The 24,516-nt window shown below is 41.1% G+C and overlaps 7 protein-coding genes across 8 annotated transcripts in view; 3 read left to right on the forward strand and 4 right to left on the reverse strand.

The window, feature by feature from the left end:
- The first annotated feature begins 29 nt into the window (after window positions 1–29).
- On the forward strand, window positions 30–1,395 carry BORCS6 (BLOC-1 related complex subunit 6). Of its 2 annotated transcripts, none has more exons than XM_068293486.1 (3): window positions 30–407; window positions 473–929; window positions 1,164–1,395. In XM_068293486.1, exons 1-3 carry the CDS (start codon window positions 89–91, stop codon window positions 1,207–1,209), a joined length of 822 nt encoding a protein of 273 aa, XP_068149587.1. In that variant the 5' UTR covers window positions 30–88; the 3' UTR covers window positions 1,210–1,395. The 2 variants fall into 2 exon arrangements, with proteins under 2 accessions (XP_068149587.1, XP_068149586.1); XM_068293485.1 differs by lacking the exon at window positions 1,164–1,395 and adding an exon at window positions 988–1,136.
- Cypl (peptidyl-prolyl cis-trans isomerase-like 1 Cypl) lies at window positions 1,284–2,049 on the reverse strand. The gene is made up of 2 exons (XM_068293488.1): window positions 1,858–2,049; window positions 1,284–1,794 (listed from the first exon to the last, which is right to left on the reverse strand). Exons 1-2 carry the CDS (start codon window positions 1,932–1,934, stop codon window positions 1,347–1,349), a joined length of 525 nt encoding a protein of 174 aa, XP_068149589.1. The 5' UTR covers window positions 1,935–2,049; the 3' UTR covers window positions 1,284–1,346.
- Window positions 2,050–2,115: 66 nt separating this feature from the next.
- On the forward strand, window positions 2,116–3,531 carry PolD2 (DNA polymerase delta subunit 2). The gene has a single exon (XM_068293551.1). It carries the CDS (start codon window positions 2,200–2,202, stop codon window positions 3,502–3,504), a length of 1,305 nt encoding a protein of 434 aa, XP_068149652.1. The 5' UTR covers window positions 2,116–2,199; the 3' UTR covers window positions 3,505–3,531.
- On the reverse strand, window positions 3,527–4,096 carry LOC137579749 (U6 snRNA-associated Sm-like protein LSm8). Its single transcript, XM_068293553.1, has 2 exons — window positions 4,000–4,096; window positions 3,527–3,878 (listed from the first exon to the last, which is right to left on the reverse strand). The coding sequence occupies exon 2, from the start codon at window positions 3,852–3,854 to the stop codon at window positions 3,567–3,569; it is 288 nt and encodes a 95-aa protein (XP_068149654.1). The 5' UTR covers window positions 3,855–3,878; window positions 4,000–4,096; the 3' UTR covers window positions 3,527–3,566.
- Window positions 4,097–4,103: 7 nt separating this feature from the next.
- mRpL46 (mitochondrial ribosomal protein L46) lies at window positions 4,104–5,082 on the forward strand. Its single transcript, XM_068293552.1, has one exon. The coding sequence runs from the start codon at window positions 4,226–4,228 to the stop codon at window positions 5,009–5,011; it is 786 nt and encodes a 261-aa protein (XP_068149653.1). The 5' UTR covers window positions 4,104–4,225; the 3' UTR covers window positions 5,012–5,082.
- Window positions 5,083–5,797: 715 nt separating this feature from the next.
- Window positions 5,798–24,516, reverse strand: part of alpha-Spec (alpha spectrin) — a 29,925-nt gene continuing 11,206 nt past the window's right edge. Inside the window, 9 exon segments of the mRNA XM_068293518.1 lie at window positions 5,798–7,071; window positions 7,148–7,748; window positions 9,267–9,296; window positions 9,560–10,163; window positions 10,227–11,408; window positions 11,411–12,155; window positions 13,218–13,316; window positions 13,644–17,690; window positions 17,766–17,840. Coding sequence (XP_068149619.1) covers window positions 6,943–7,071; window positions 7,148–7,748; window positions 9,267–9,296; window positions 9,560–10,163; window positions 10,227–11,408; window positions 11,411–12,155; window positions 13,218–13,316; window positions 13,644–17,633 — 7,380 coding nt within the window. The 5' untranslated portion in view covers window positions 17,634–17,690; window positions 17,766–17,840 and the 3' untranslated portion in view covers window positions 5,798–6,942.
- On the reverse strand, window positions 18,483–24,434 carry dlt (codanin-1 like protein dlt). The gene is given in 3 exon segments (XM_068293519.1): window positions 18,483–21,230; window positions 21,232–22,550; window positions 24,310–24,434. Coding segments are annotated over 2 exon segments (3,819 nt in total). The 5' UTR covers window positions 22,375–22,550; window positions 24,310–24,434; the 3' UTR covers window positions 18,483–18,554.

A 24,516-nucleotide genomic window follows, 5' to 3' on the forward strand; every position in this document is an offset into this window, starting at 1 on the left:
GTGTATATGTAGCGATTTTCGATATTTCTTCTGTCTCGTCACTAAATGTTTTGTTGCAAAATAAATTTGTACATTTTAAAGATAAATAATGTCGCGTCGCAGTCAGGACATACCCATACGTCCGCGCTATGGCTACACAGAAGACGAACAAGCGGGAGAAGGAGTTGTCCAGCCGCCAGCTTCCTCCTACACAGAAATACCTTTTTTGGCACAGTATCCCGGACCTGTACCCGAGCACGTCCTGCAGGACATTACACCCACGGCCAGCAGAGAGCCACCACATAGCCAAGAGAGTTATACAAATTTAGATTCTGGTGAAGAAGAGGAGGAGGAGAGTAACAGCAATTCCAAAGATAGTTCCGAGGATCATGCTCACTCCCACAAAACACGCCCGAAGTCGCAAAGCAGTAAACTAAATCCACTGTTATCCAGCCTATTCATACACTACAAAATTCGTACCCTTTTTTTGTAGGTTTTCCTTACGAAATCGAAGGTGATTCAGATCCCGGCCAAATGCGTCATTTTGTGTCTCACAATCTGGAGGCTAAGTTAAGGGAAAGTGGTATGAGTTCCGCCCCCACCGATTCGGAACAGACCACACCCTCTGGGGCATCGTTACCGCCGGGCAATTTGACGCAACGTTTCCTTCAGTGCCGCAATGTCCCAGAAATTGATGGGAATGTGTTGAGTGATATTGAACTAGAGGCTCAATATTTAGCCACATCTGTAGATAATCTTTTAGAGAATTTGGGTAATCTTTTGCATTCAATATCCTCCATTACCGCCGACAATGTAGAGGTTCACAAAAACGCTGTGAATAAACTAACGGATGCTTTGGATGCCAATATCAAGTGTCAATATCAATTGCTGGCTAAGGCCGAAGAGATAACTAAAAGCATGAAGCCCACAGAACAATTGGGACAAAGGATGTGAGTATATGTGCAATAAATGTTGGTTTTCCTCATATTCGATACGTGATTTCAACAGGAATTTTTGTCCCACTTTTGATCAAAAAGGCGTTTTTTCCAAATCCTTCAAGAAGATTAAAGCAAGCAAGACATTAAAATCACCTGCATCGCCGAAACTACCTATCAGAATTTGGAAAACCCTATAAATCATAAATTTATTTTATCTAAATCTGCTCATATATATTGCACTTTTAGCCGTGAAATCAAGCGCCTTGTCGATATGCTGGATAGCACTATGTAGGAACAAGCCCATGACAGTGGTCTTATTGCATCACTGGTTCTGGATTCATCACCATCACAAATGGCAACCATGACTTTTGCAGATACGCCCTGTACTTTTATTTAAGTTTAATATTTATTTTTCTAGTCATTCCTCAATTAAAGTTTTTCCACCTTGGCTTTTACAATACGTAGTGGATAAACAGGACGATCGTTTTTGTCTGTTTCGACCATGCCTATCCGTTTGACCACCTCCATTCCTGTGTAAATACGACCAAAGATTGTGTGTTTGCCATCCAACCATTGGGTGGGAGCTAAAGTTATAAAGAATTGCGAGCCATTGGTATCGGGTCCCGAGTTTGCCATTGAGAGAATACCAGCGCCTGTATGCTTAAGATCACTGTTGATCTCGTCTCCGAATTCAGCACCGTAAATGGAAGTGCCGCCGCGTCCAGTACCCGTTGGATCGCCTCCTTGGATCATAAAATCTCGAATTATTCGGTGGAATATCACGTTGTTGTAGTAGCCACGTCTCGAGAGTTCAGCAAAATTCCGGCAGGTATTTGGAGCATGTTTCCAATACAACTCCACTGTGATTTCACCCATGCTATAAACAGGAGCGGTACAAACGAATTTTAGACCGCCGAGCATATTTCTTAGAAATTCTTACCTGGTCTCCAGTGTCACAAAGTGCGGCTGCCAAGCTTTGTCGGGTATGCCGGCTGCCGGATCCGCTATGGCTAACATTGTTTTATTTCCTTTAATATTATTTCGACTAACTTTAACTCTTTTTTGAAATATAAAATTCGCTATCCAAGATTTGTTTACATGCGGCTTAATGTTAGTGTGACCAATAGAGCTGAGAAAAACAAAAATAGTTTTCGGTAATCGAATCCGGCAATCGATATAACACCTGTTTTAAGTTATCGGCGGGCAAATGAAAGGAAGCGTCGCGGATATTTATTTAAGAGTTAAATTTGTTTATTAAAGATTGTATATACATTTCCGCATCATGGCCCATTATCGTGTTAAGTGCTCCTATGAGAACCTAAGTGGTCAATATTTAGTCAAAGCTTACGATTACCAGAAACAGTTCTGCCATCTTTACGCCCACCGCCTGGCTGAGATGACACGCCTGCTTACTCCACTGGCCCAAAAGAAATGGGGCACCAAGGAGCCGATAAAGAAATTGTGCGAACTGCACGCCGAGCAAGATATCCACTGCATTCTCATTGGTACAATCTATAAGCATCAGGTCCATAAACCCAGCATTTTGCGGGACATTTCCGAAGAAAATCAATTGGCACCGCAGCCTCCGCGACAGAATTATTCAGAGCCCGAGGATAAGGTTATCCTGGAGGATGAGTTACAGCGTGTACGCTTGCGGGGCGAGCACCTTACGGGCCAGCTCATGGCCACTGGCGTCGTGTGTGCCATCATTGGTGTTACAGATAACGACGGCTTCTTCAATGTCGAAGACATCCTTTATTATGAAAGTGGTCCACAGAAGCCGCTGCCAACTCGGCAATCTAGTGGTCGTCTTTTGGTGCTTGCTTCTGGCTTAGATCAGCTTCAGGCACACAATTTTGCAGATTCGTTAAATCTTTTCCAGTATTGGCTAAGTGGCAGTCTCGACAACGCCAAGGAGGCGCAGTCTGCACATCGACTGATTATAGCAGGGAACTCTGTGCGCAGCAGTGCTGTGGCTCATGTACCCACGCTACAAGTAGCCCGCACTCAAGCGAATGCCAATGAGACAGTCCAGGCTGTTCAGCAGTTGGACTCTTGGTACGCCTCTTGGGCTCGCGCTCTTTATGTTGATGTAATGCCTGGAGCATTTGATCCAGCAAATTTCATGCTGCCGCAGCAGCCGTTCCACAAGTGCATGTTCCCACAGGCATCGCAGTTAGCATCTTTTCAATCTGTGTCTAATCCCTATAGCTGTCGCCTGGACGATGCTCTTATTGTGGGTACGGCTGGCCAAAATGTAGCCGATCTTAGGCGCAATACTACGCTGGAATCATCACTGGACGCTCTACGATGTACTCTTACCTGGGGTCACATAGCTCCAACCGCTCCAGATACCCTGGCCTGTTATCCATATATAGACAGTGATCCCTTCATTATAACTGAATGTCCTCACATCTATTTTGCCGGCAACTGTGATAATTTTGAAACGGAACTCCATGTGGGTTCTGATGGCAAACGAACCCGCCTCGTGTGTGTGCCCAGCTTCAGCTCAACCCAAAGCATTGCTCTGGTGGATCTGGACACTCTCGATTGCCGACAAATTGATTTCAGTCTACCATCCGAATAAACACAAAATAAAGGAAACTAAATTTGATATTATTGTATTTCTAGTTGTTTATTTGGGCTATATCAATGGACTACCGGTCCAAGGGGCTCGCCCCGTATGTTGGGCAGATCCAGGCGAGCGTCTATGGCCTCATCAATCAGTCCAATTACAGCAATGTTGTCGCCTCGGATTATGTGCAGTCCAAGGACAATTTGCTCAGTTCCCGCCGTTGTGGAGAAGACGCGTTCATGGCACTCGTCAATAATGATATTGATGGTCTGGTCGAATCCCTTGAGGGTTCCAATAAAATTGCGTCCATCCGCAGTTATGATAGAGACTGTGTGATTGATGTACGACTCCAGACCAGACATTTTGTTAATATAATTGAACGCTTCCTTTAAGAGATTAATAAACAAATTGAATGAAATTGCAGTGTGACCAGATCTGAATTGAGGGTTGCAAGCGGAAAGCTTCAAGTTTTCGCTGATTTCAAATGAAATACTTAATACTTAATACCTCTGGAACAGGCCTGCCGGATAAATATTCGACTTCTAGATTTTCAGAAATTGAGAAACTCAATTCCCAGTAATTCCTATTCTACATTGGTGTTGAAAATTATCGATAAAATTTTTATGTGTGTATTCCAAAGACTTCAAACAGCTGTTGTTGCCGCTGCTCATGTAATCGCATAAACGTTGGTTTTCGCTCTGGATTTTGTAGAATATTGAATTAAAACTTAAAAATGCTGCGTCGCCTCGTACAGATCAGCTCCAAGCCACTGACACGACCACAAAGTGCTACTGCTGCCAAGGAGAAGTGGGATCTCTATGCCGGAGTATTGGTGGAACGACTGCCTGTTGTTTCGAAATCCTTAAATCCCTTGGAACAACAGTTTCAAGAACTTCTTTGGCGGGTGGAGCATGAAAACAGTTTAAAATCCAACCATGAAATCAAACACGAACGAGACCTAGCCCAGGCCGAGCTTATTAAGCAAGGAAAAGCCCAAGTTGATATGGATGATAGTGCGGCCAAACAGACGGCACAGGATCTGAAAGATGCCTATGTCGAGGAGTTTAAGAAATTTCAATTGGCTGCACGTAAGACATCTGACGATGCTGCCAATAAGACAGATTCAACCGATCGCTGTCTTGAAGAAACGGTTTTTTTGCTCGTAGAGCAAAAAATTGGCCAGCAACAACATCTTCTCCTGCCGCAGGGTAAGCGTGCAGATGGTGAATCCATGCGGCAGACTGCCGAACGTGTGCTTCGCGAACATTGTGGCCAGAATCTTCAGGTCCTGTTCTATGGCAATGCTCCGGCAGGTTTCCACAAATACAAATACCCCAGCAATCAGCGCAGTGAAAGCGTTGGAGCAAAAATCTTTTTCTATCGGGCTTCTCTGCGTAGTGGCAATGTGGATTCGAAACAACAGCCAGTCATAAAATACGAATGGCTACCAAAGGAGGCTCTAAGTGGAAAATTTAAAAATACCGCCTATGCGGAAAGCGTTAACAAGTTTTTGCTTTAATAAATATGTATATGTTTTTACCTATTGTTTAAATGAATAAATAAAAAAGGACTTATGTATTTCCAATTAAATGCACACACTTAAAAAGGAAGAAAACAGCCAAAAATATATACATATATTAATGTCATCCTCAAACTAAAGTTTGCCATGGAATAGTTTGAACTGGACACCTTTTATTGTCGAGGCTCACTTATCTTTTCCAGTGTGCCTCAATTTAGTAAGTGCTTTCGATGCAAAGTATTGCAAAAAAGCGTGTTCAACTATTAATACTGCTATGAGATCCTGCTACCAACTTTGTGGCTGCTCTTAAAATGTGTTCACCCTTCTAGGAACACAAGCAGAACAACATATTACATTGAGTAAGTGTCCACTGATCCACAAGCCCAGGAGCGATCTTCACATTGAAGATTGACAAAGAAATGAAATATTTAAGCTCATATAAATGAGATGTGTGAGTGGACCAGTCATTTGGTAAATCTGGTTTTGCTTCCTAGGAAATATTGACTCCATGTTAGAGACTTGGTCTGTATATAAAATGAGGCACTACGAAGCAAGACATCTATAGAGGCTAACAGAAACCTTTTATTGACCGAATTTTAAGATGTTTGTTCAGGATATCAGTTCTATAAGTTTTATGTGATTTTAAATTGTCTGATCTTCGATCCAGCAACTTAATGAGCAGACATTATAGAAAATTATTATAGTATATTATTGAGTTCATGGTGTATCGGTTGAAATTGAAGGACAAAATATTATAGATAGCGATATATAAACAATTTTACGAAATCCGAAATCATTTGAAAGTTTATTTCAACCAAAATCAATATATACATATACATATATTCAAAAGGTGTTTTTGTTAAAATATAATGATAATGACGTTGCTTTGGTATAAAAATGACTGAGACAGCAATAGTGCACACAGAGTTAAAATACATGTACATAAATAACCATACATACTTTACTGTAAACCATTTTAAATGGTTTATGTCCAATTTGGAGACATTTTTGATCAAATAAGTAAAAGCACTTCACATTATTTAGACATGCAGCAGTATATTTTTTTTATTTGCAATTATTGAGGTGTAAATATATTGATTGTTTTTTATAAAAATTTTGAATTTTCGCATAATTTTACTACGTTTTCGTATATGGTAGGTATATGTAGTTCTGTGTGTGTGGAAGGAAATAGGGGATAACACCAAGTAGTCAAATTGTGGATATATGTATGTATGTATATAGCTGTAGCATACGTATCTTAAATTTTTTCATTACAAATTACAAACACTGAACAAGTTACAATTTGTATTGATTTGTTTTTTTGTTTTCATTCTTTTTTAAATATATAATTATTATATATATAGTTTTTTTATTGTTTAATTGGAAGCAAAGCTCTTCAAATGTAACAGTTTGCGTGACTTCATTAATGTATTGTATTGCATATTGTATAGATTTATAGTCCCTCAGCAATCAAAATGTCCAAATTTAAGATACATACGGGGTTTTACGGGGCAGTTTTTTGTTCAATAACTAAATGCGGCAAAAAAAAAGAACCATAAATATATTAAAAAAAAAAAAATAAAATAAAATTCTAACACAAAAATTTGATAAATATTTTTATATATGTATGTGGGTAAGGTTATTTTTCTTTCTTTTTTTTTTTGTATACGTATTGCAAAAAAGGTGCTAAGATTATTGATTTTGGATTTTAGTTTCCATGTGGCATAATTTGAAAATCTTAAATAAGCATAAAACTGTTGGACTTAAATACTAAAATTATCGAAAATAATTGTGTAAATATATATTTATATTTTTGTTGTAATGTTTTTTTCTTTCTTTTTTCATCTTCTTTCTGTTTTTTTTGTTTGTAGATTGTAAGACATATTCTCAGGCGCCATAAAAAACAACACTATCCGCTGGTGCTATTTGATTTAATTCTGGAATAGCGTTCGCGTGAAGTCTATATAGTCTAAAGCATCTTTAATGGGCTGGCCAGAGCGCGGTTCCGAGTAGGGTTTCATCCTTTGCACACAATAGTCCGCCATATCCTTGGTGAGATTCTAAAATGTGATAAATATACGGAATAGTTAATAATTGAAACATTATTAAAAAATTTGTCCTGTATATAAAACTTACGCAATAGAGCTCCTCTTTGGTGACATAGGGACGATCGGCGGCAGTGATAGCGCGGAAGGCATTCTCAATTTCTTCGTAGGATTGCACATTCTCGGTTTCCTTGGATATCATGAAGGCAATATATTCTTGTAGTGAGACATAACCATCCCTATTCGGATCGACCACATCCAAAATGGCTTCGAACTCTGGATCGGGTTGTCCTTCCTCAACCATAGGAAGATCGTAGCCAAGGGCGCGCAGGCATGATTTGAACTCTTGATGATTTAGCTTGCCACTCTTATCCTTATCAAAGTGCTTGAACATCATTGAGAATTCCTTAAGGGAATCCTCAGAGACGCCCGAATGATTGCGTGCCTGTATCTGTTGTTCCAAATTATGCTGCATACGCATCGACAATTGATCCAATTGATCCCATTGCTGGGCTAGACCCACTGTCGAGTGTTCCGTGTAGCGATTATCCAGAATTAAGTGTTCCTCCAGTAAGGCGCCCAATTCTTCAATCTTCTTCAGATCCACACGACGTGCACGCACCTCAGTGGCCTTGACGCGAAGTGCCTCCAGTTGCTGTTCCAGTGAACCAGAGCCTTCCATCATCGAAGTTCTATGTGAGGCGGAACGGGAATTTGAGTTTTTTTTTTTTGTTGATAAAAAAAATTGCAAATAGTTAGTAAGAGAATCTGAGCAGCATTAAAAAAATACGTTTTTAGGTGTGAAAGTAAATCAGAACGTTACAATATATATAATATATATATATAATATACTATATATATATGTATATGAATGGAATATCAATGCATAAGAAAAGCAAATCTTGTTAGAGGTCTGTTGTTAATACGGGCAGCGGAATAATTTTTGATTTGTTTAATTGCTGTTCGTCGGGGCTTTCAACTAATTTGTCGTCCCTTCGTGTCTATTTATTTATATATATATATATATACAGGTAAATGTCTGTCATGAAGGAAGGGGGTCGGGGTTACATTGTGAATGTCTTTGTGTGTGTGTGTTTTGTTCATTGTTTTTTTTCAGCATTTTGTTTTGCAAATTTGGGGATTAATTGTTGATTTTCAATATTGAATTCAGCAACTAATAAAAGACAAGAACAATTCGACTAATATGGCTAAGAAGCAATTCGAAAGTATAAAAGCCAAAGAAAAGCTACTAAAATGTTGTAAGATTTTAATTTGTTGTTGTTTTGTTATATTTTAGTAAAATTTTAATGCAAATTGCTCGGATTTATAATTGTTGTTGTTGATCTACTTATATCTCTGTATGCTACATTATTTATTATGCACTCTTTTTACATGCTGATTTTGTTTTTTTTTTTTTTTTTTTGAATAGGAAATTTGAAAAAAAGAAAGTCGATTTGCCATATGATCGAAAAAAAACTAATTTATTGTACGAGGTTAGGTCGAAAAGTAAGTAGAAACAATTTATAATGATTCCTTGTAGGCCTTTTATTCAAGATTAAATGATAAACCCAGGCGAAAAGTTTGCTTTATCAAGTTTATATTTGAAGAAGCATAAACCTAGAGAATAACGAAAATGCCTTTTTTTTTCGAATCAATAAATTGCGATTGCCCTTTTACGTTTACTTTTCAGCCTAATCTCGTGTTAAATAATTAATTTGAGAATCATTTTGAATCGACTGAAAAAGACTCGAAAACTGCAGTGCACACGCTACGTTCTAAACGAAAAAAAAAAACAAACAAACTTTCAAATTATTATCATTAGATCCTTGCTCGGTCATAGAATAATGGAAGATATGGTATATATATTTAAATATATATATGAATATATACAAAGCGTTTTTTTTTTTTTTTTTTTTTTTTGCTAAAGCAAAAGAGTTTCAAAAGAAGACACTCTCGATTAGTGGATTATATATATAAATATATATACACAAACACACAGACACACTATATATACATTATATAGACGTGTATATAAATATATATATATATAGATATGCGCAATTTGTGTATATACGGCGAAGCCACTTGAACACTCGCGTTTACATCAAATTAAAAACCAAAGAAATAAACACAAAAAAAGAGAAATCACAACGAAATTAGAAATAATAGTAATAAATTAAAACGCAGAGAGTGGCGGAGAATTTTTTTACCCTTGACGATTATAACCCAGCATATAATATCTAGAAAAATATAGAATTGGAACGTTTTCAGTTACGTTTTCAGTTTGTGGTTTGGTTTATGTGAGAATCTGCCACACAGAGCAACGATTAGCTCGGGGAAGTCACCTCGGGGGACCACAAGAATTGTTTTCAGTCAATATATGTTTGTACATTTGTATGATTTTGTGTGTGTGTGGTGTGTGTGTGTGTTTGTGTGGTATGTAATTTGGGTGTTTGTTTATACCCTAAAATAGGTTTCAAAAAGAAGGCCCATCAAAACTCACCTCGTTTCGGTTAGCCATTGATGGAAGAGATTGGCATGCTTGGCAAACTCTTTGCGCAGCTTATCGTTCTCTTCCTGACGCTTGGCCTCCTTGGCAAGTTCGCCATCGCGTTCCTCTATGATCTTTTGCAGATTACGCCAGGTCTCCTCAAGAGCTTCCATGGTGAACCATGTGTATGGATTCGGTCCAACATTAAAGCTCTTGATCTTCTGGTCGAGTGCTGCCAATGCCTTAAAGTCAGCTTCGGCCGATGAGAGAGACGCTTGGAATTGTGCATGGGCGTCGCGCAGGGCGCGTATTTCTTCGATCGAATTGCAGCGAACAGGATCTGTGAGATCCTCTTCGGCATTTTCGAACCAAGAATTGAAGGCCGAAGCTTTCTTGGCAAATGTCAAGTAGAGTTCCTCGATTTGGCGGAATTGCTCCTGCATGGCCAACAAACGCTGTTTGCGTGTATCAGACGCATCGCGCAGCTTCTGCCAACGAGCAATCACATCACCATGACGCTTGAGTATAGCCGGCGATTGGGCGTGATTAGCATTAATCAATTGATCCTTTAGAGCGGTAATATTATGGATGCCCTCCTGTTCAAAGGCATTGAGACCTAAAAAATAGATAAATTATATTACTATACTTTAAGCAACTATAGAACTCAACGAAAACGAACCTGCATCGAATGTCTCCTGTTTGGTCAAGAGCGTTTGCACAGTGGACAAGTCCCGCCCATACTCATCAGATCGCACATAGTTCTCCTTGTCATCGATCCAGCTCTCCACAACATCGGCCTTCCACATGAATTGCAAATAGGCCGAGTTGTCAAGCAAGAAGCCCTTGCGGCGTGCGGCCAAAGCATTTAGGTTATCCAATTTGTTGCGCAACTGTTGACAACGTTGGGCAATCGAGTCGCCATGATGATTCTTGGCCTCAACAAGCTCACTACCCTGGTCACAGATCAGAGAGCAACGATCCTTATGGGCGGCAAAGTCCGTTTCAAAGGCATCGTGCTTCTTAAGCAGACCCTGAATGGCGGCCATAGAGTCACCATAGTCTTCGACAGAGAGCAATTGCTGTTTCTCAGTGATCCAGGCCTCCTCCTCTTCCACCTGGGCCAAGAATTGTTGGTAGGTCAACGATTCATCCAATTTTTGACCACGTGTGGCAGCCAAGTTCTTCAATTCAGCCCATGCCTGATTGAGGGCCTTAAGACGTTGTTCGATTTCGGGTACACCCAAATTGGATACATCCATGAGTTTCTCGCCAGCCTCCTGGACAGCCTGAATAGCCGGCTCATGGCTGGCAAGCTCAGCTTCAAGACGCTTGTGCTTCTTCTTTAGATTCTGAACGCCAGTTAAATCACGACCATAATCATCGGAGCCAACAAGCAGCTTCTTCTCCTTAATCCAGCTCTCCTCATCGGCAATATCGCGGAAGAACTGGTGCAGAGTGAGTGCCTCATTGAGGCGGGCCTGACGGTGAGCGGCCAGATTGCAGATACGCTCATAGCGTTCATTAATACTCTGACGCTTCTCTTGGATACCAGCAGTGTCAAACTGACCGCTCTCGACCAAGGAATCGGCCTGGTTGTTCATGTCTTTAATTCGGTCTTCGTGCGCCACGATATCCGCCTCGACCAACTGATGCTTCTTCATGAGGTTTTGGACAGATGCCAAATCCTTACCAGAATCCTCAGTGGTCAGCAGGCTCTCGACCTCGCCCAACCAGAAGTCCAAATCCTTGACAGCAGCGATATAAGTGCGCTGCTTGTTGGCCTCCTTAAGCTTGAGTGACTTCTCAGTCGTCTTGTGAGTCAAATATTCCCACTGATCGGCAATCTGAGTCAATCTTTTTGCACCGCATCCTCAGAGCCGCTACACTGTTTCTTATCAATCAGGTTACCACCCATGGCCAAAACACTCTGAATGCGATCAGCATTGGCCGCCAGTTCGGCCTCAAAGGCCTGATGCTTCTGATGTTTCGATTGTATATTGGCTGGGTCCTTGTAACTCTCTTCGGTGGCCAATTGCAATTTTTCGGCAATCCAGTTTTCAATTTCATCGGCATCGCGCGAGAATTGCTGCAAGGTCTGCTCATCGCCCAGGCGAGAACGTTTCTCGATCAGACCCTCCTTCAGGTGACGCCAGCGTTCCAGAACCTGTTTGCGCTTATCGTCCACCAAATTGGATGCATAATGATTCTGGGCAATCAACTGATCGGCCACAGTCTGCAGGGCTGCAATCTTTTGCTCATGCCCATTGATGGCCTTATCGAAATCTTCATGCTTCTTAATCAAAGCTTCCACATTGCCACCGGCCGCATCATTAGCATCATCATCGGCATTAAGGAAAGCCTCACGGGCCGACATCCATGACTCGGCCAGCTCACAATCACGCATATACAGCTGCAGATCCAGATTTTGCTCCAATTGCAAACGACGTTCAGTCCAGGCCTTCTCCAAATCTTCACGTGCCTTTGCCAAATCTTCAATCTTCTCCTTAATCTCAGGAGAGGCATAATGATTCGCCTGCAGCAACTCATTACCAAATTGTTCAAAGGCACCAAAAGTGCCGGCTCGAGCATCGATCTCAGTGCGATGTTCCTAAGAAAATTCGAAGAAGGAAATTGAAATTATTAGATTTACTGATTGAAACAAATTGAAAGAATTGCCAAAGGTTAGAACAACAATGCAACGCGATCGATTTGTTGGCCGAAAATTGGTGGAAGGTTTTCTTATATTTTCTTGGCAAAATACAAACAAGATTAGTCAATGAGAAAAACAAAAAACAACAACAAAACGTTTTAACAATAAATGAACATTAATCAATGTGTGAGAGGAGAAAGGAGGAGGGTTGGACGAAAGCGAAATGATAGTCCAGAAACCAAAATAATTGAGATTTTGTTTGATACGGAAACCAAAATGAATGAACAACTAATGCGAAAATAAAATGGTCCAATTTTCAATAAACTTCATTTCTTTAACAAAGAATTGTAGATGAATATCAGCCAATGGATTATAAGTATATGTATTTATATATATATATCTATGTGTCACTATATTTGAATTCTTCAGTGCCTTCAATTAATTATAAATTGGGAATTTATAGTATTTAGCTTCTCTTAGGTTTACTGGACCCACAACATTTTCAAAATTTAAAATCGAATGTCTCAAATTTGTGGCCACCGTTGTATATTTATTTCATTTTTGTATCCTTCGCTTCTCATTTAATTTACATAATTTGATATAGAAACGAACAAATCTCTACCTCAGATGAATGGGACGAGTATATGTATAAATAACCGATTGGATGAGTGACTGAAATATGAAAGTATTAATGATCGATCTATATATATTATTTAATCACGATGAATGTGTGTTTATGTTTGCGCGTGTGTATGTGTGTGTAAATAAAGCAGAGATTAGAGAAAACAATAAACAAAAAGTCACAAGTTATTTAGGCCAAGAGTACTTGTATAAAAGTGTTTGTTTTGTTTAATAGCATAAAGCAAAAATCGAAGATATGTATATGTATATATGCTTGTATTTTGTTTAGGGCATTTGGTATTTGTGGGTAAAATGTATGAGCACAGCAATTTGCCAACACAGAAACAAAGAAAACACACAAAACTAAACGATCTGATGAGATATGAAAATGGGGGCTACCTCGTCGTCGGATGTTGATGCAGTTGTTGATGCTGTTGGTTGAGCGGCGGCAGCTGCTGAGCTGCTGCCCAGAGTAAACTCAATCTCAGCACGTTGTGCCTGAGTGTGAAATGTATTTGGTTTTTATTTTTAATGCAGAAACACACATTGTCATGTGATCAGAGAGGGAGGAAGAGATGTTGTCATGAACCATTAACCATTTTGAGGTTGGAGTCGAAAAATCAACCCAAAGAAATTAAAATAATATTGATGCACAAAGAAAGACAAAAGAAAAAAAAAACAAACAAAAGATAAATTGTTTAATTGATGAAAATGGCATGAAGTAAAAATTTATCTCATATATTGGTCCACGGGCTGGAAAGGATTTCTGATTTATAGATTCAATTGTTTTTGGCAATTGCCGCAGCCATTGCCTATCTATCTTACCTGATGACGTTCAATCAGAGCCTCGGCTCCGGTCACATCATTGGCCAATTCATCGGAGGTCACCAAACTCATCATCGAGTTGATCCAGGCCAATAGATCGCGATAGTCACTGAGGAAACGTTGCAAATCGTACGAGTCGAGAAGCTTCTCTTTGCGTGCCGTCGATTTGGTTATAATTTGATCCCACATCTCGTTGATTTCCTTCTGTTTGGCATAGGTCTGTTCAGCCGTATCCGGATGCGATTGCATTAGACGATTGGCTGTCTCGTCCAGCTGACGGATCTTGTCGCGCAGGGCGGCCAAATCACGTTCGACACCCTCGTGCTTGCGCTGCAAAGTCTGCACACTGCGCAAGTCCTTGCCCAGGTCATCATTATTGAGGGCATTGGCCTTTTCGGCAATCCAATCCTTGGTCTCATCGATATCACGATGGAAACGTTGCACTTCATGTGCTGATCCCAATTGGCTGGCCTTCTCGGCGGTGAGTGACTGCAGATTGTTCCATTTTTCATTGAGGTCCTGCATCTGGGTTTGAATCTTTAGGGCTGCCTCTGTCTGGCCCAACGATGTTAGCTGGACGGCAATTTCATTCATATTTGCGAGTCGTACTTCGTTGGCCTTTAGGTCGTCGTTGAAGTCATCGAATTTCTTTTGCAAGACCTCAACCTCCTCGAGATCTTCGCCAACGACATCAGCAATTTGGGCATGATTCTCCTTGTCGCGTATCCATTGAGCCAAATCGGCTGCTTCGCGTACCAAAACATAGGCCTTGACCGTCTCGTTCAGCTTGTTCTGTCGTTCGCGAGCCAGGGCCAGAAGATTATCGTATTGGGAGTTAATTTGATTCTGTCGCTTGGCGATCGAATGGTTGTCCACCAAATTTTGCTGTGAGGCACTTAGACCGGCCTCAATCTTCTTGATGTAGGCAGCTGGAACGAAACCCTGACGGTCGTTTACTTCCACCTTCCACCAGTCCTTGTTGTTGGAATTAAGCAAAGTAAGGACATCGCCCTTCTTCATGGACACCTCGCGCGGTGACTTTTCCGTGTAGTCATAGAGGGCCACAACACACTCCTTGCCGGTAATATCGACCACTGGAGTCTCCTGCTGGCGACAGTTCTTGGCCTGTTCCTGCAAGCCTTGGATGGTATTGCCAAAAGCCTCAAGATCGGAAACAAGAGCCTCATGCTTCTTCAGCAACGCCTCCGAAGAATCCTCATCCTTGCCGTAGTCGCTACCGGTGGCAATTGGTTCCTTCTCACGCATCCACGACTCTGCCTCATTGGCATCGGCAAAGTATTGATGGGCCTGCAATGAGTCATCCAAATCCTGTTTGCGCTGATTGGATCTATCCTTTAGGTTATTCCACTGCTCCTGCAGAGCCTCCAAGCGCTGGCGTATATCCTCGCTGGCAAAAGGTTGATCCTTAAGCATATTCTCGCCCGAGCTGATAACATTCAAGAGTCTAGCCTCATGATTGTTGATTTCGGCCAGAACAGCCTGGTGTTTCTTTATCAGATTCTGAACACCAATCAAATCGCGTCCACGATTGGTTGAGGCAGCAATAGGCTCTTTCTCACGAATCCAGGCAGCCTCGTCTTCCAAATCACGGAACAATTGCTGCACCTGCAGTGAGTCAAGCAAATGTTGCTTACGCTCTCCCATGGGAGCTGCCAAAGCGGCATAACGAGCCGAGAGATTGCCCTCCTTGTTCCGAATGTTATCGGCATCAAAGTGCCCGGATTCAATAAACTTATTGGCAGCCACCTTAATGCTCTCAATGCGATCCTGATGAGCCATCACATCAGCTTCGAGAAGAGCATGCTTCTTCTGCAGATTCTGCACCGAAGTCAAATCTTTGCCGTGATCCTCGGACAGCAATTGACCCTCGATTTCGCTGAGCCAGAGCTCAATATCTTCGATGGTGCGATTGAATTGCTGTTGCTGGCAGGCTTCATTCAACTTGCAACCCTTCTTATCGGAAGCCTGAACGAGAGTCTCCCACAGGACAACGATTTCTTGCATACGCGTATTGATTTGATCGGCTGCGTAGTGCTGCTTCTCGATCAACTCCGTGCCCACATTGGTAATATCCTCAATACGTGATTTGTTGGCATTCAGTTCATGTTCAAAGTTCTGGTGCTTTTGCATTTTGCCATTCAAATTCGTGGGATCCAGATAGCTGTCATCGGTGGCGAATTTCAGCTTCTCACTAATCCATCCCTTGGTCTCATCGCAATCGCGTTCAAATTGCTGATAGCGATTCGAGTCCTCGAGCAATTGACGGCGCTTGGCAGACTTTTCCTGAAGGGCAGCCCGGCGAGCTAGAAGCATTTGTCGTCGCTGGGCTACATCATCGGCAGCATAGTGCTGGCCATCGATAAGTTTAGTGGCAAAAATATCCAACGCCTTGATCTTCTCCTCCTGGGCAGCGAGACTCTTTTCAAAGTCCTCGTGTTTCTTGATCAATGCCTCCACGGAGTCTAGCGAATCACCCAGATCCTCATTGGCCAGGAAGGCCTCTTGCTTAGCCATCCAGGTGTCGGCCTGTTCGGTATCGCGGTAAAACAATTGCAAATCCATGCACTGCTCATAAAGAATGCGACGATCCTCCCACAGGGATAACAGCGAGCTCTTGTCATTTTCAAGAGCGGCCAATTTCTCTTGGATTTCGGCAGCTGCATAATGTTCACGCTCGAGAAGTTTCTGGCCAGATTCGGTGGTCAACTTAAAACTATCCTCGCGGGCATCAATCTCGCCCTTGTGCTCCTGATGACGCTCAAGCAGAGCTTCAGCACCAGCCACATCCTTGGCCAGTTCATCGGCAGAAATAATGGCCTTCATTCCATTGATCCAGGACACAAGATCACGGAAATCGGCGAGGAAACGATGTAGATAGTAGGATTCATCTAGTTTCTGCTTACGCTCGCGTGCTTTAGCCGTCAGACTCTGCCAATAGTTGGCAATTTCTGCTTGTTTGTCACGAATCTGATCGCTGTGATCAGCATGGATGGAGCAAAGACGCTGGGCCTCAGCACCCAAGGTGGAGACCTTATCCTCCAGGGCAGCCAAGTCACGTTCAACACCCTCGTGCTTACGTTGCAAAGCCTGTACACTGGCCAAATCACGACCATAGTCGTCTGAAGAGAGAACCACATCTTTTTCGGCTATCCAGGCTACAGTCTCATCGGCATCCCGATTGAAACGTTGAATCTCATGGGCACCAAATAGCTTCTCTTGGCGGACAATGGCCAATTGCTTCAGACGCTGCCAGGCTTCGTTGAGCTCCTCCTTGCGTTTGGTAATGGTATCACGCTCAGGATGACCATCCTGAACTAGTTTATCGGCCAATTGATTGACTTCAGTCACACGATACTCCTGTGAGGCCATATCCTTTTGGAATTCATCGAATTTACGTTGCAACACCTCCACATGCTCCAGATCTTGGCCAAACTCATCGGCTGTGACAAAGGTCTCCTTGTCCTTAATCCAAAACATGACTTCTTCGCATTGACGAAGGAATTGTACCAGAACCAAAGCTTGCTGTAGCTTCAAACCCTTTTCGGCCAGGCGGCTAAGTAAAAGCTCCCACAGCTGATGCAACTCATCCAAACGACGCTGAATGGTCTCCGAGGCAAAATGCTGCTGATTGATCATCTCCTGACCAGTGTTATCTAGCGATACGATAGCATTACTATGCGCCGAAACTTCAGCCTCGAAGGCCTGATGCTTCTGTATCTTGGCTTGCAAATTTGTTGGATCCCTATAGCTCTCCTCGCTGGCAGCCTGCAATTTCTCATGTATCCATGATTCCAATTCATCGGCATCACGTTTAAAGTATTGAAAGCGACGGGAATCCTCAAGCTTCTCACGCTTCTGTCTTGTCTCAATTTTGAATTCATTGTAACGCGACAAAACCTGTTCACGTCGCTCCTGTATATCCTCGACAGTCTCGAGGATTTTCACCTCCTTCGGTGTAAAGTTCTCCATTTCACTGGTCGTTTAGTTCAATATTTTTCGTTCGTTTTTGGGTGGTTTTTCAAAAAACTACAAAGCAAAATGGAAGAGAGAGAGAGAAAGATATGATAATAAAGAAGAGGGGAAGAAAAAAGAAACACTTACTCTGTAATGCTCTTTTTTTCTTTTTTTTCCTTTTTAATACTGCTTTCACTTCATTTAAATTTTGCCCGTGCACAACTGAAAATAAAAGAGCCACAAAAAGAGAGAACGATTAGTTAATTAGTTTCAATTAGCGAAGCTTACAAAAAATTTGTTTATTCTAGTCTTATTATGTGACATTTGGGCCGATCTTTTTAACATTTATCTCTGTCTCAGACAATGCATTAACTAAGTATCTAACTACTCTCAATTCCAAATCTCGGCTAGTTTCAATTTGCATACCGCTAAAATGAAGTCATCGCAAAAATAAACAGAACGGGGTCCGTTCCCCTTTTAATGCCAGTCGCGGTTCTAGATTCCCTCCCGTTTTCCCCCACCCCGTGAATTGTCCACTGTCCAGTGCTTAATATTTTCTTTGATTATTACTTGAAATTATTTAATTTCAAATTGATTATCACTATTTGCTTGCACTTTGATTCGATTCTCCTGTGAGTTTGCTTCAATCGGTCGGTCAGACTACCCTGAGATGATCGCAATTATCGTTTCGGCTGGCTTGTTAACAACATTACTTCTGACCTCGCTTCGGTTTCATGTCATCGACTGGGTGACGCATCGCATCCAAAATATATGTACGTGTGATTGAGAGACTAGAAATTAAATGGAGGGGCCTTTTTGCTTATCGTTATCTTATCGCCCAGCATAAAAGTAAATTCCAAGCTATTTTCCAGTTGTTGAAGCATTTTATTCCCACAAATAATACAAAAAACAAAAATGACATAATCAACGGACATTTTAAAAACTATCCAAATCACGCGAGAGATCGGCCAGCATTTCCATAAATAGATGCGATTTGGCATCATCTTCGGGACTTGTGGAAGGATCACCGTATTCAGCTGTTGTCATTGAAGTATTCTTGGAACTAAGCGAGAGCTGTTGTAGCAATCGAGAAAGTTCTGTCCAAATGGCAGCCGGCCAATTCTCCTTGAAAAGTGGCATAAACATTTCATTCAGCTCATTGGCATTGACAATGCCTCTATCCATCATGACCAGAAGAAGCTTTTCAAGCAATTGATAGCGTCCTGGAGTATCATCCAATTCTTGTATGAATGCCACACTAAGTAGATCATCAAAAATGCCAGGAGATGATTTGCAACATTCGGCCATTTGTGGTGTTTGCCAAATGTCACAGGTTTTGGATAAAATCTCTTGGCTTAATAGCTGCGGCTGCTTACAAATCAATAGCTGATTCAGTCGCACCATTCCTGAGCCAATTAGCTGATAAAAAACGGTCGGCAATTGTGACAGACGGGAGCCTTGACGTGCTCGTTGAACGAGCAGAAGTAAATTCGGACAATAACGCAAATTATTCGCTGGCTTCAAGCTGAGGCAATGCAACCATTGCTGCAGATCATACAACAATTCAGAGAGACTCAAACTGGGGTCTGGACTTAGACACATCTCACTGGATGAACCGCTGCTGGTGCCGGTGCCGTTGCCAGTGCCGTTACCAGTTTCGTCGTTGTGTAATTTATACTTATTGGAACGACATATTTTTCCAGCAAGTTCATGGAGATCACCATGATAGAAATTCGATTGCATGACGCTTGACTGTAGCCATTGCTGGAGCTGTGGTTGAGCTTTGGCCCGTATTATGTGTGAGTAGGAGAGCTGGACTATGGCATTGGTATTGGCTGGTAGAAGGGCCTGCAAAGACTGTTCTATCCGTTGATCCAACATATGCGGCACTTCCTCTGTCCAACGTTGACATGCTTGCAATCTAGTCGTTTGATAGATCTCTTGAAGATTTTTAAGAACATCTTGTGTGTGCGTGGAGGTAATTTTATTAACTTGGGCATCGGCGGCCGTCTTAGATGGCAGTAATATATTTATCTGGGCATCCTTAACTACACACTTGAAACTCCTGTCGCTTACGAATTCGATTAGACGCCGCATGGAGGCATTTTGGGAATGTAGAAAGGCCTCCTGCAATTGCCGCTGTTGCAACTCGCCAGCATTGAGCACAACCCTCTGGCCGTGGCCAGTAAGGAGCAAAGTCGAGGATGAGGAGGATGGACTACCGTTATTACTCTGATTGAGCTGCTCGAGGCGTGTGGTTACATAACGATACCGTCCACTTCGTGAAGTACTTTGCGTCGGCCTACATGTCATAATGGTCACTCTGAATTCATTAAGAGACGGACAGGCCACAGTCAGCAAGTCTTCCATCATCGGTAGTCTTTGGCTTTCGGTTTTATTCACAGTTTGCAGCAGTCCACGGATACAATTATCGACAAGGGTCACCCCCACGCATGAACCTCTCGATCGATATGTATAGTAAGAGTTCACCAATTGCGGCTGAGCCTCCATTAGCCAACCGAACGAGCTGCGTATAATAAATACAGCTTCAGATTGAATATTTTCCATGGGCGTAGCTTTGGCATAGAGAGCATATAAAAGATCAAGAGTGCCTAGAATATCGGGCAGTTGTAAAGTGACAATATCCAGCATGACCAAATACTGTACAAGCCAGGGCAATGTAATTAATATTTTACCCTGACCCATCGAGTGTTCTAGAATCTGAAGTAAATCGAAATTTGATTGAAAATGAGACCGCAATTGCAATTGCTGAGGGCAAACAAACGTCGATTGAGCACTGCTGCTGTTGCTCTGATTAAATGGCAAGGCCATGATATAGCCCAAGAATTTGGCCAAAATCAGCATATTGGCAAGAATTTGTGGCCGCACTATGAACGCTCCTTGTTGGGTGGAGGGAGGCTGGTCTTCTTCCTGATTCTGTTGCATCTGAACCATCTCAAAGGTGGAGTCATTGCAACGCAACAATTGTACGTACAGGGCCAACTTAAGCTGCTCCATAAACGCCAGCGATCCACATTCATTGATAAAATCACGAAAGAAACTCTGCGATCGTGGGAATTGATCCTCTACGCTGGAATTCGATGTGACCAATCTCTGGGCCAGGCGATTAAGTCTCAATTGATCGAGTTTTAAGCCCAGCTCTTCGGGAGATTCGGTCGTCTCGCTAGCCGAAATAATTAATTGGCTAACAAATAACTTGGCAAAATGAGCCATATTAACTGCATGCTCCGAATGAACGAAAATTTCTCGTATTTTATGGGACATTTCACTTTTAAAATTGAATACTCTATTTAGATGACTTAATTCCCAATATTTTAAGCATTTATAAAAAAGATCACGTTGTGCCTTGAAGGCACCAAATTCATTTTGTGTGGGAAAATTATCACGCGAATCCTTTTCCTGATGATAGTACACATTTTGCTGTTGATTTGTTATTTTTGCATTTGATTCTATATTGTTTTTGAAATTTTCCTGTTTCTGTTGACATGTTAATTCGAGTTTCATCAGCAAATCTTTGGGTAAGAGGCTCAAACGTTCTTGCTGCAGTAAAACACCGAGAGATTTTCTATCCAATTGCATTAACAATTTTTTTTTGATACTCAAGCAATCGTAGGACAAAGTAAATGCAGTCCTTGTGAAAGGTCAATCTGACCATGGGTGAAAAGTCCAAATCTTTTTGATGTGTACGCTCATTGCTCATATCGTGTATGTTGTTTAGTAATTGCAATTGATATCCAAGTTCTCCCAAAACATTGGGAACTAAATTCAAATTTAGTAATTGCTCATAAATTGTGGCCAATAATTCCAATTGCTTTTGATTATGAAGACCAGTTAAATCAAAAGTTTCATTTGTCATTTGCTTGCAGCCGCCTTCTGACGATGCATTGTCAATATCTTGAGGAGCTCTGTCGACTGGACCACCACTAACAGGTGCCTCATTTCTAATTTCATGACGTTTCAGGATCAAGGTTTGACGTGTCTCTAGTTCTAGGGCTGCACCCTGACTGCGATCCAAGAGTTCACTATTCTGCGAGAGACGCCACAGATTGTTGTCATTGCTAAAGGAGCTGGTGTCGCCAAATGATGAATTGGCCGAAACATTCTTGCTAATGGTCATGGGTAAGACACGTCGTCGTGGCTTTGCTTGCTGCTGCTGTGCCTGGGATGAAGAGGATGATGGCGTTCCTTGCTGTTGTTGCGGTGTGGTTTTTTTCTTCGAACGCTGCTGGTGATGACTTTGATTTGGCGTATTGACCAGAAAATCACCCAAGCACAAGCTATTATTGCCTCCTCCTCCGCCACTGCGATTATTACTGTGCGGTGTACTTGAAAAAGTTGAACGTCTCGGATGCTGTTGATTACGTCCTGGAGTGCATATGGATGACGACGAGCTGCTATTGATACTGTGGTGGCCAAAAGATTCATTTAGATCATTTGTTGGTGCTACTGGCGTTGTTGTTGTTATTGAAGTTGCAATTCTCGATTGTGGTTGCTTAATTGGGGTCAAAGCTTTTGGAGTTTCCGGCTCATTGATGCGAAAATATGGCTCCGTATGCTGACGCAGTGCAGCCAAATAGTATATAGCAAAGTCCTCCAAGCTACATTTATGATTTTGACTCTGGCCTTTATGCGTAATATTAAAGAAACTTATAAATTTCGACGGCAATTGGGATCGTGGAGTTTTCTTTAGTTGCTCCAGCAGCTGTTCCAGTACCTGCGCTTCCATTTTGTGCATCTTTCCATCAATATTAGAGTTTATGTTAGTTTTTTGTTATTTTTAGAATCTTCCACTTCCTGACCTCCTGTACTCCACTCCACTCTCTTTATCTCTTTCTCTCTCTCACACACACAATCTCTTGACTCGACTCTTTTAGCCTTAGCAATTAATACTCTCTCTTTCGCTCTGCTTTCCTGTAACAGAAAATGAGAGAAGAGAAATTTTTGCTTGTACGCTCGGCTGTTTCTTTGATTTATATTTATTTCTTTTATTTTATTGTAGACATTTGAAGTTGTTTTTTGTTTGGTTTTAAAATAAACATTTATATTATTATACTTTTTTTTCTCATGACATCACTTTTTTTTTTTTTTTGATTTTGATCACAAACGCACACTATATTTAATTAAAAGATACTGCAGAAATTACGAAAGAATTTTTCAAGATTTTATTGCTAAATGTTAGTGGAAAAGGTAAGTAAGATAGAGACATAATCTTATAATAATTGAAAAACTAGCACACACACAGGCATACATACTGGAAAGTAAGATTTTCCCAAATTTTTGAAATCTTTGTCCAATTTGATTACTTAATAATTTAAAAAAATATGTTAATGAAAAAGGTCAAATTGGCAGAGTAAGAATTTCATTTATTTTTGTTGTTGTTGTCGTTAGTGTGACATCATGACCCAACCCAAGGGGGTGAATAAGCAGAGAAACTACTGTAGAGAAGTGGAACAAACAAACTTTCGACAAAAGGGTGGGTCAAACACACAACAAAACAATGCCACATACATATATAAACACACACATGCATACCCATTACATACATACATACATGTGTAAAATCTACATATCACGCAAGCAGAACGTCCACAGGAAACGGCAAACTAAGGGGACACAGTTGTGCAAAGTGGAGCTATACTATAAAATATATGTACATATGTATATAGTGTTATAAATTTACATTTCAAACATTTTTTCCTTTAGAGTTCTTTCGAAAACTTCATAGTAAATACATTTAACTGTATCATGAAAGAAATGTTAATACATATTTCAATGATTACGGTATACAGCAGTAAGCCATACTTTCCGCTGGAAGCAGCCATACAATGTTGGCACAAACAAAAATACATACACACACACACACAAATGCACCTTCATCCATTCATATTGAAGGCAATTTAACTGTTTATCGCGTACTAAATAAAAACAACAACACAAAATAGCAAGTGTACGAACGTCAGCCCCCTACCCCAAGCCAGCTAGAGAGTACAAGAGCGCGAGCTATGAACAGCAGGAGAGCGTAAAATTTTGTTTGGAATGCGTGTGCTCGCTCTCTCTTTCTCTCTAACTTACACTAACACACATGCAAAGCCTACATTAATTGAAGTGTCTATCAGAAAATAGCGCTGCCACTGGGGGATGACGTAATGCAGACAGTTTGGAATTATGAGCAATAAACCTGAGCAAAAAAAAAATAAGGTAACAAGTCCAAAATACAATTTACCGACAAAGTCAAGGACATTTGCCTTGGAAAATCAATTTTAGTGTTTTGCTCTCTTCGTAAACATCATCTCATCATGCCCGGCAGCCTCTGCGCTTTCTCTCTCATTGAAGTTGCCGACGCACCACCGATGACGTACACACATACATATACAAACACACACCCACACACACACAGATATAAAATTGAAGCTAAAATATTATAATATACACATTGAATTTATAAGATACAGAACTTTTTGCACTCAAAAACTAACTAAAAGCGAAATAGTTTCTAATACACATAAGTATTTCCACAAACATTTAAATGCGTTAATTGGATTTTCTTTTCATGTATACATTTGTGTATGTATGTGTCTAACGAGGGTGTGGTTTGACCCGAAAACAAAATTGAATCTAATTTTAAAGCTATATTAACACAACAAACGATGCAAATTTTTATACAACTTACAATTTAGTTATTATTCAAACGCTGCGCAATCAAATGTGTCAATTAATTTAAAACTACTGGTAATTTATTTCGATTTTAACGAGAGCTACAGTTGCTATTAACGAACTCGCACGGATGAAAAACTCACATTGGAGATGAGAGATGGAGAACTATCGGTATTATCGTTGGTGAAGAATATCGATAGTTCTTCGTCGATTTTATAGAGCA

Source organism: Drosophila tropicalis, unplaced genomic scaffold, assembly GCF_018151085.1.
Source record: "Drosophila tropicalis isolate 14030-0801.00 unplaced genomic scaffold, ASM1815108v1 contig_769, whole genome shotgun sequence".
NCBI classification, from domain to species: Eukaryota; Metazoa; Arthropoda; class Insecta; order Diptera; family Drosophilidae; genus Drosophila; species Drosophila tropicalis.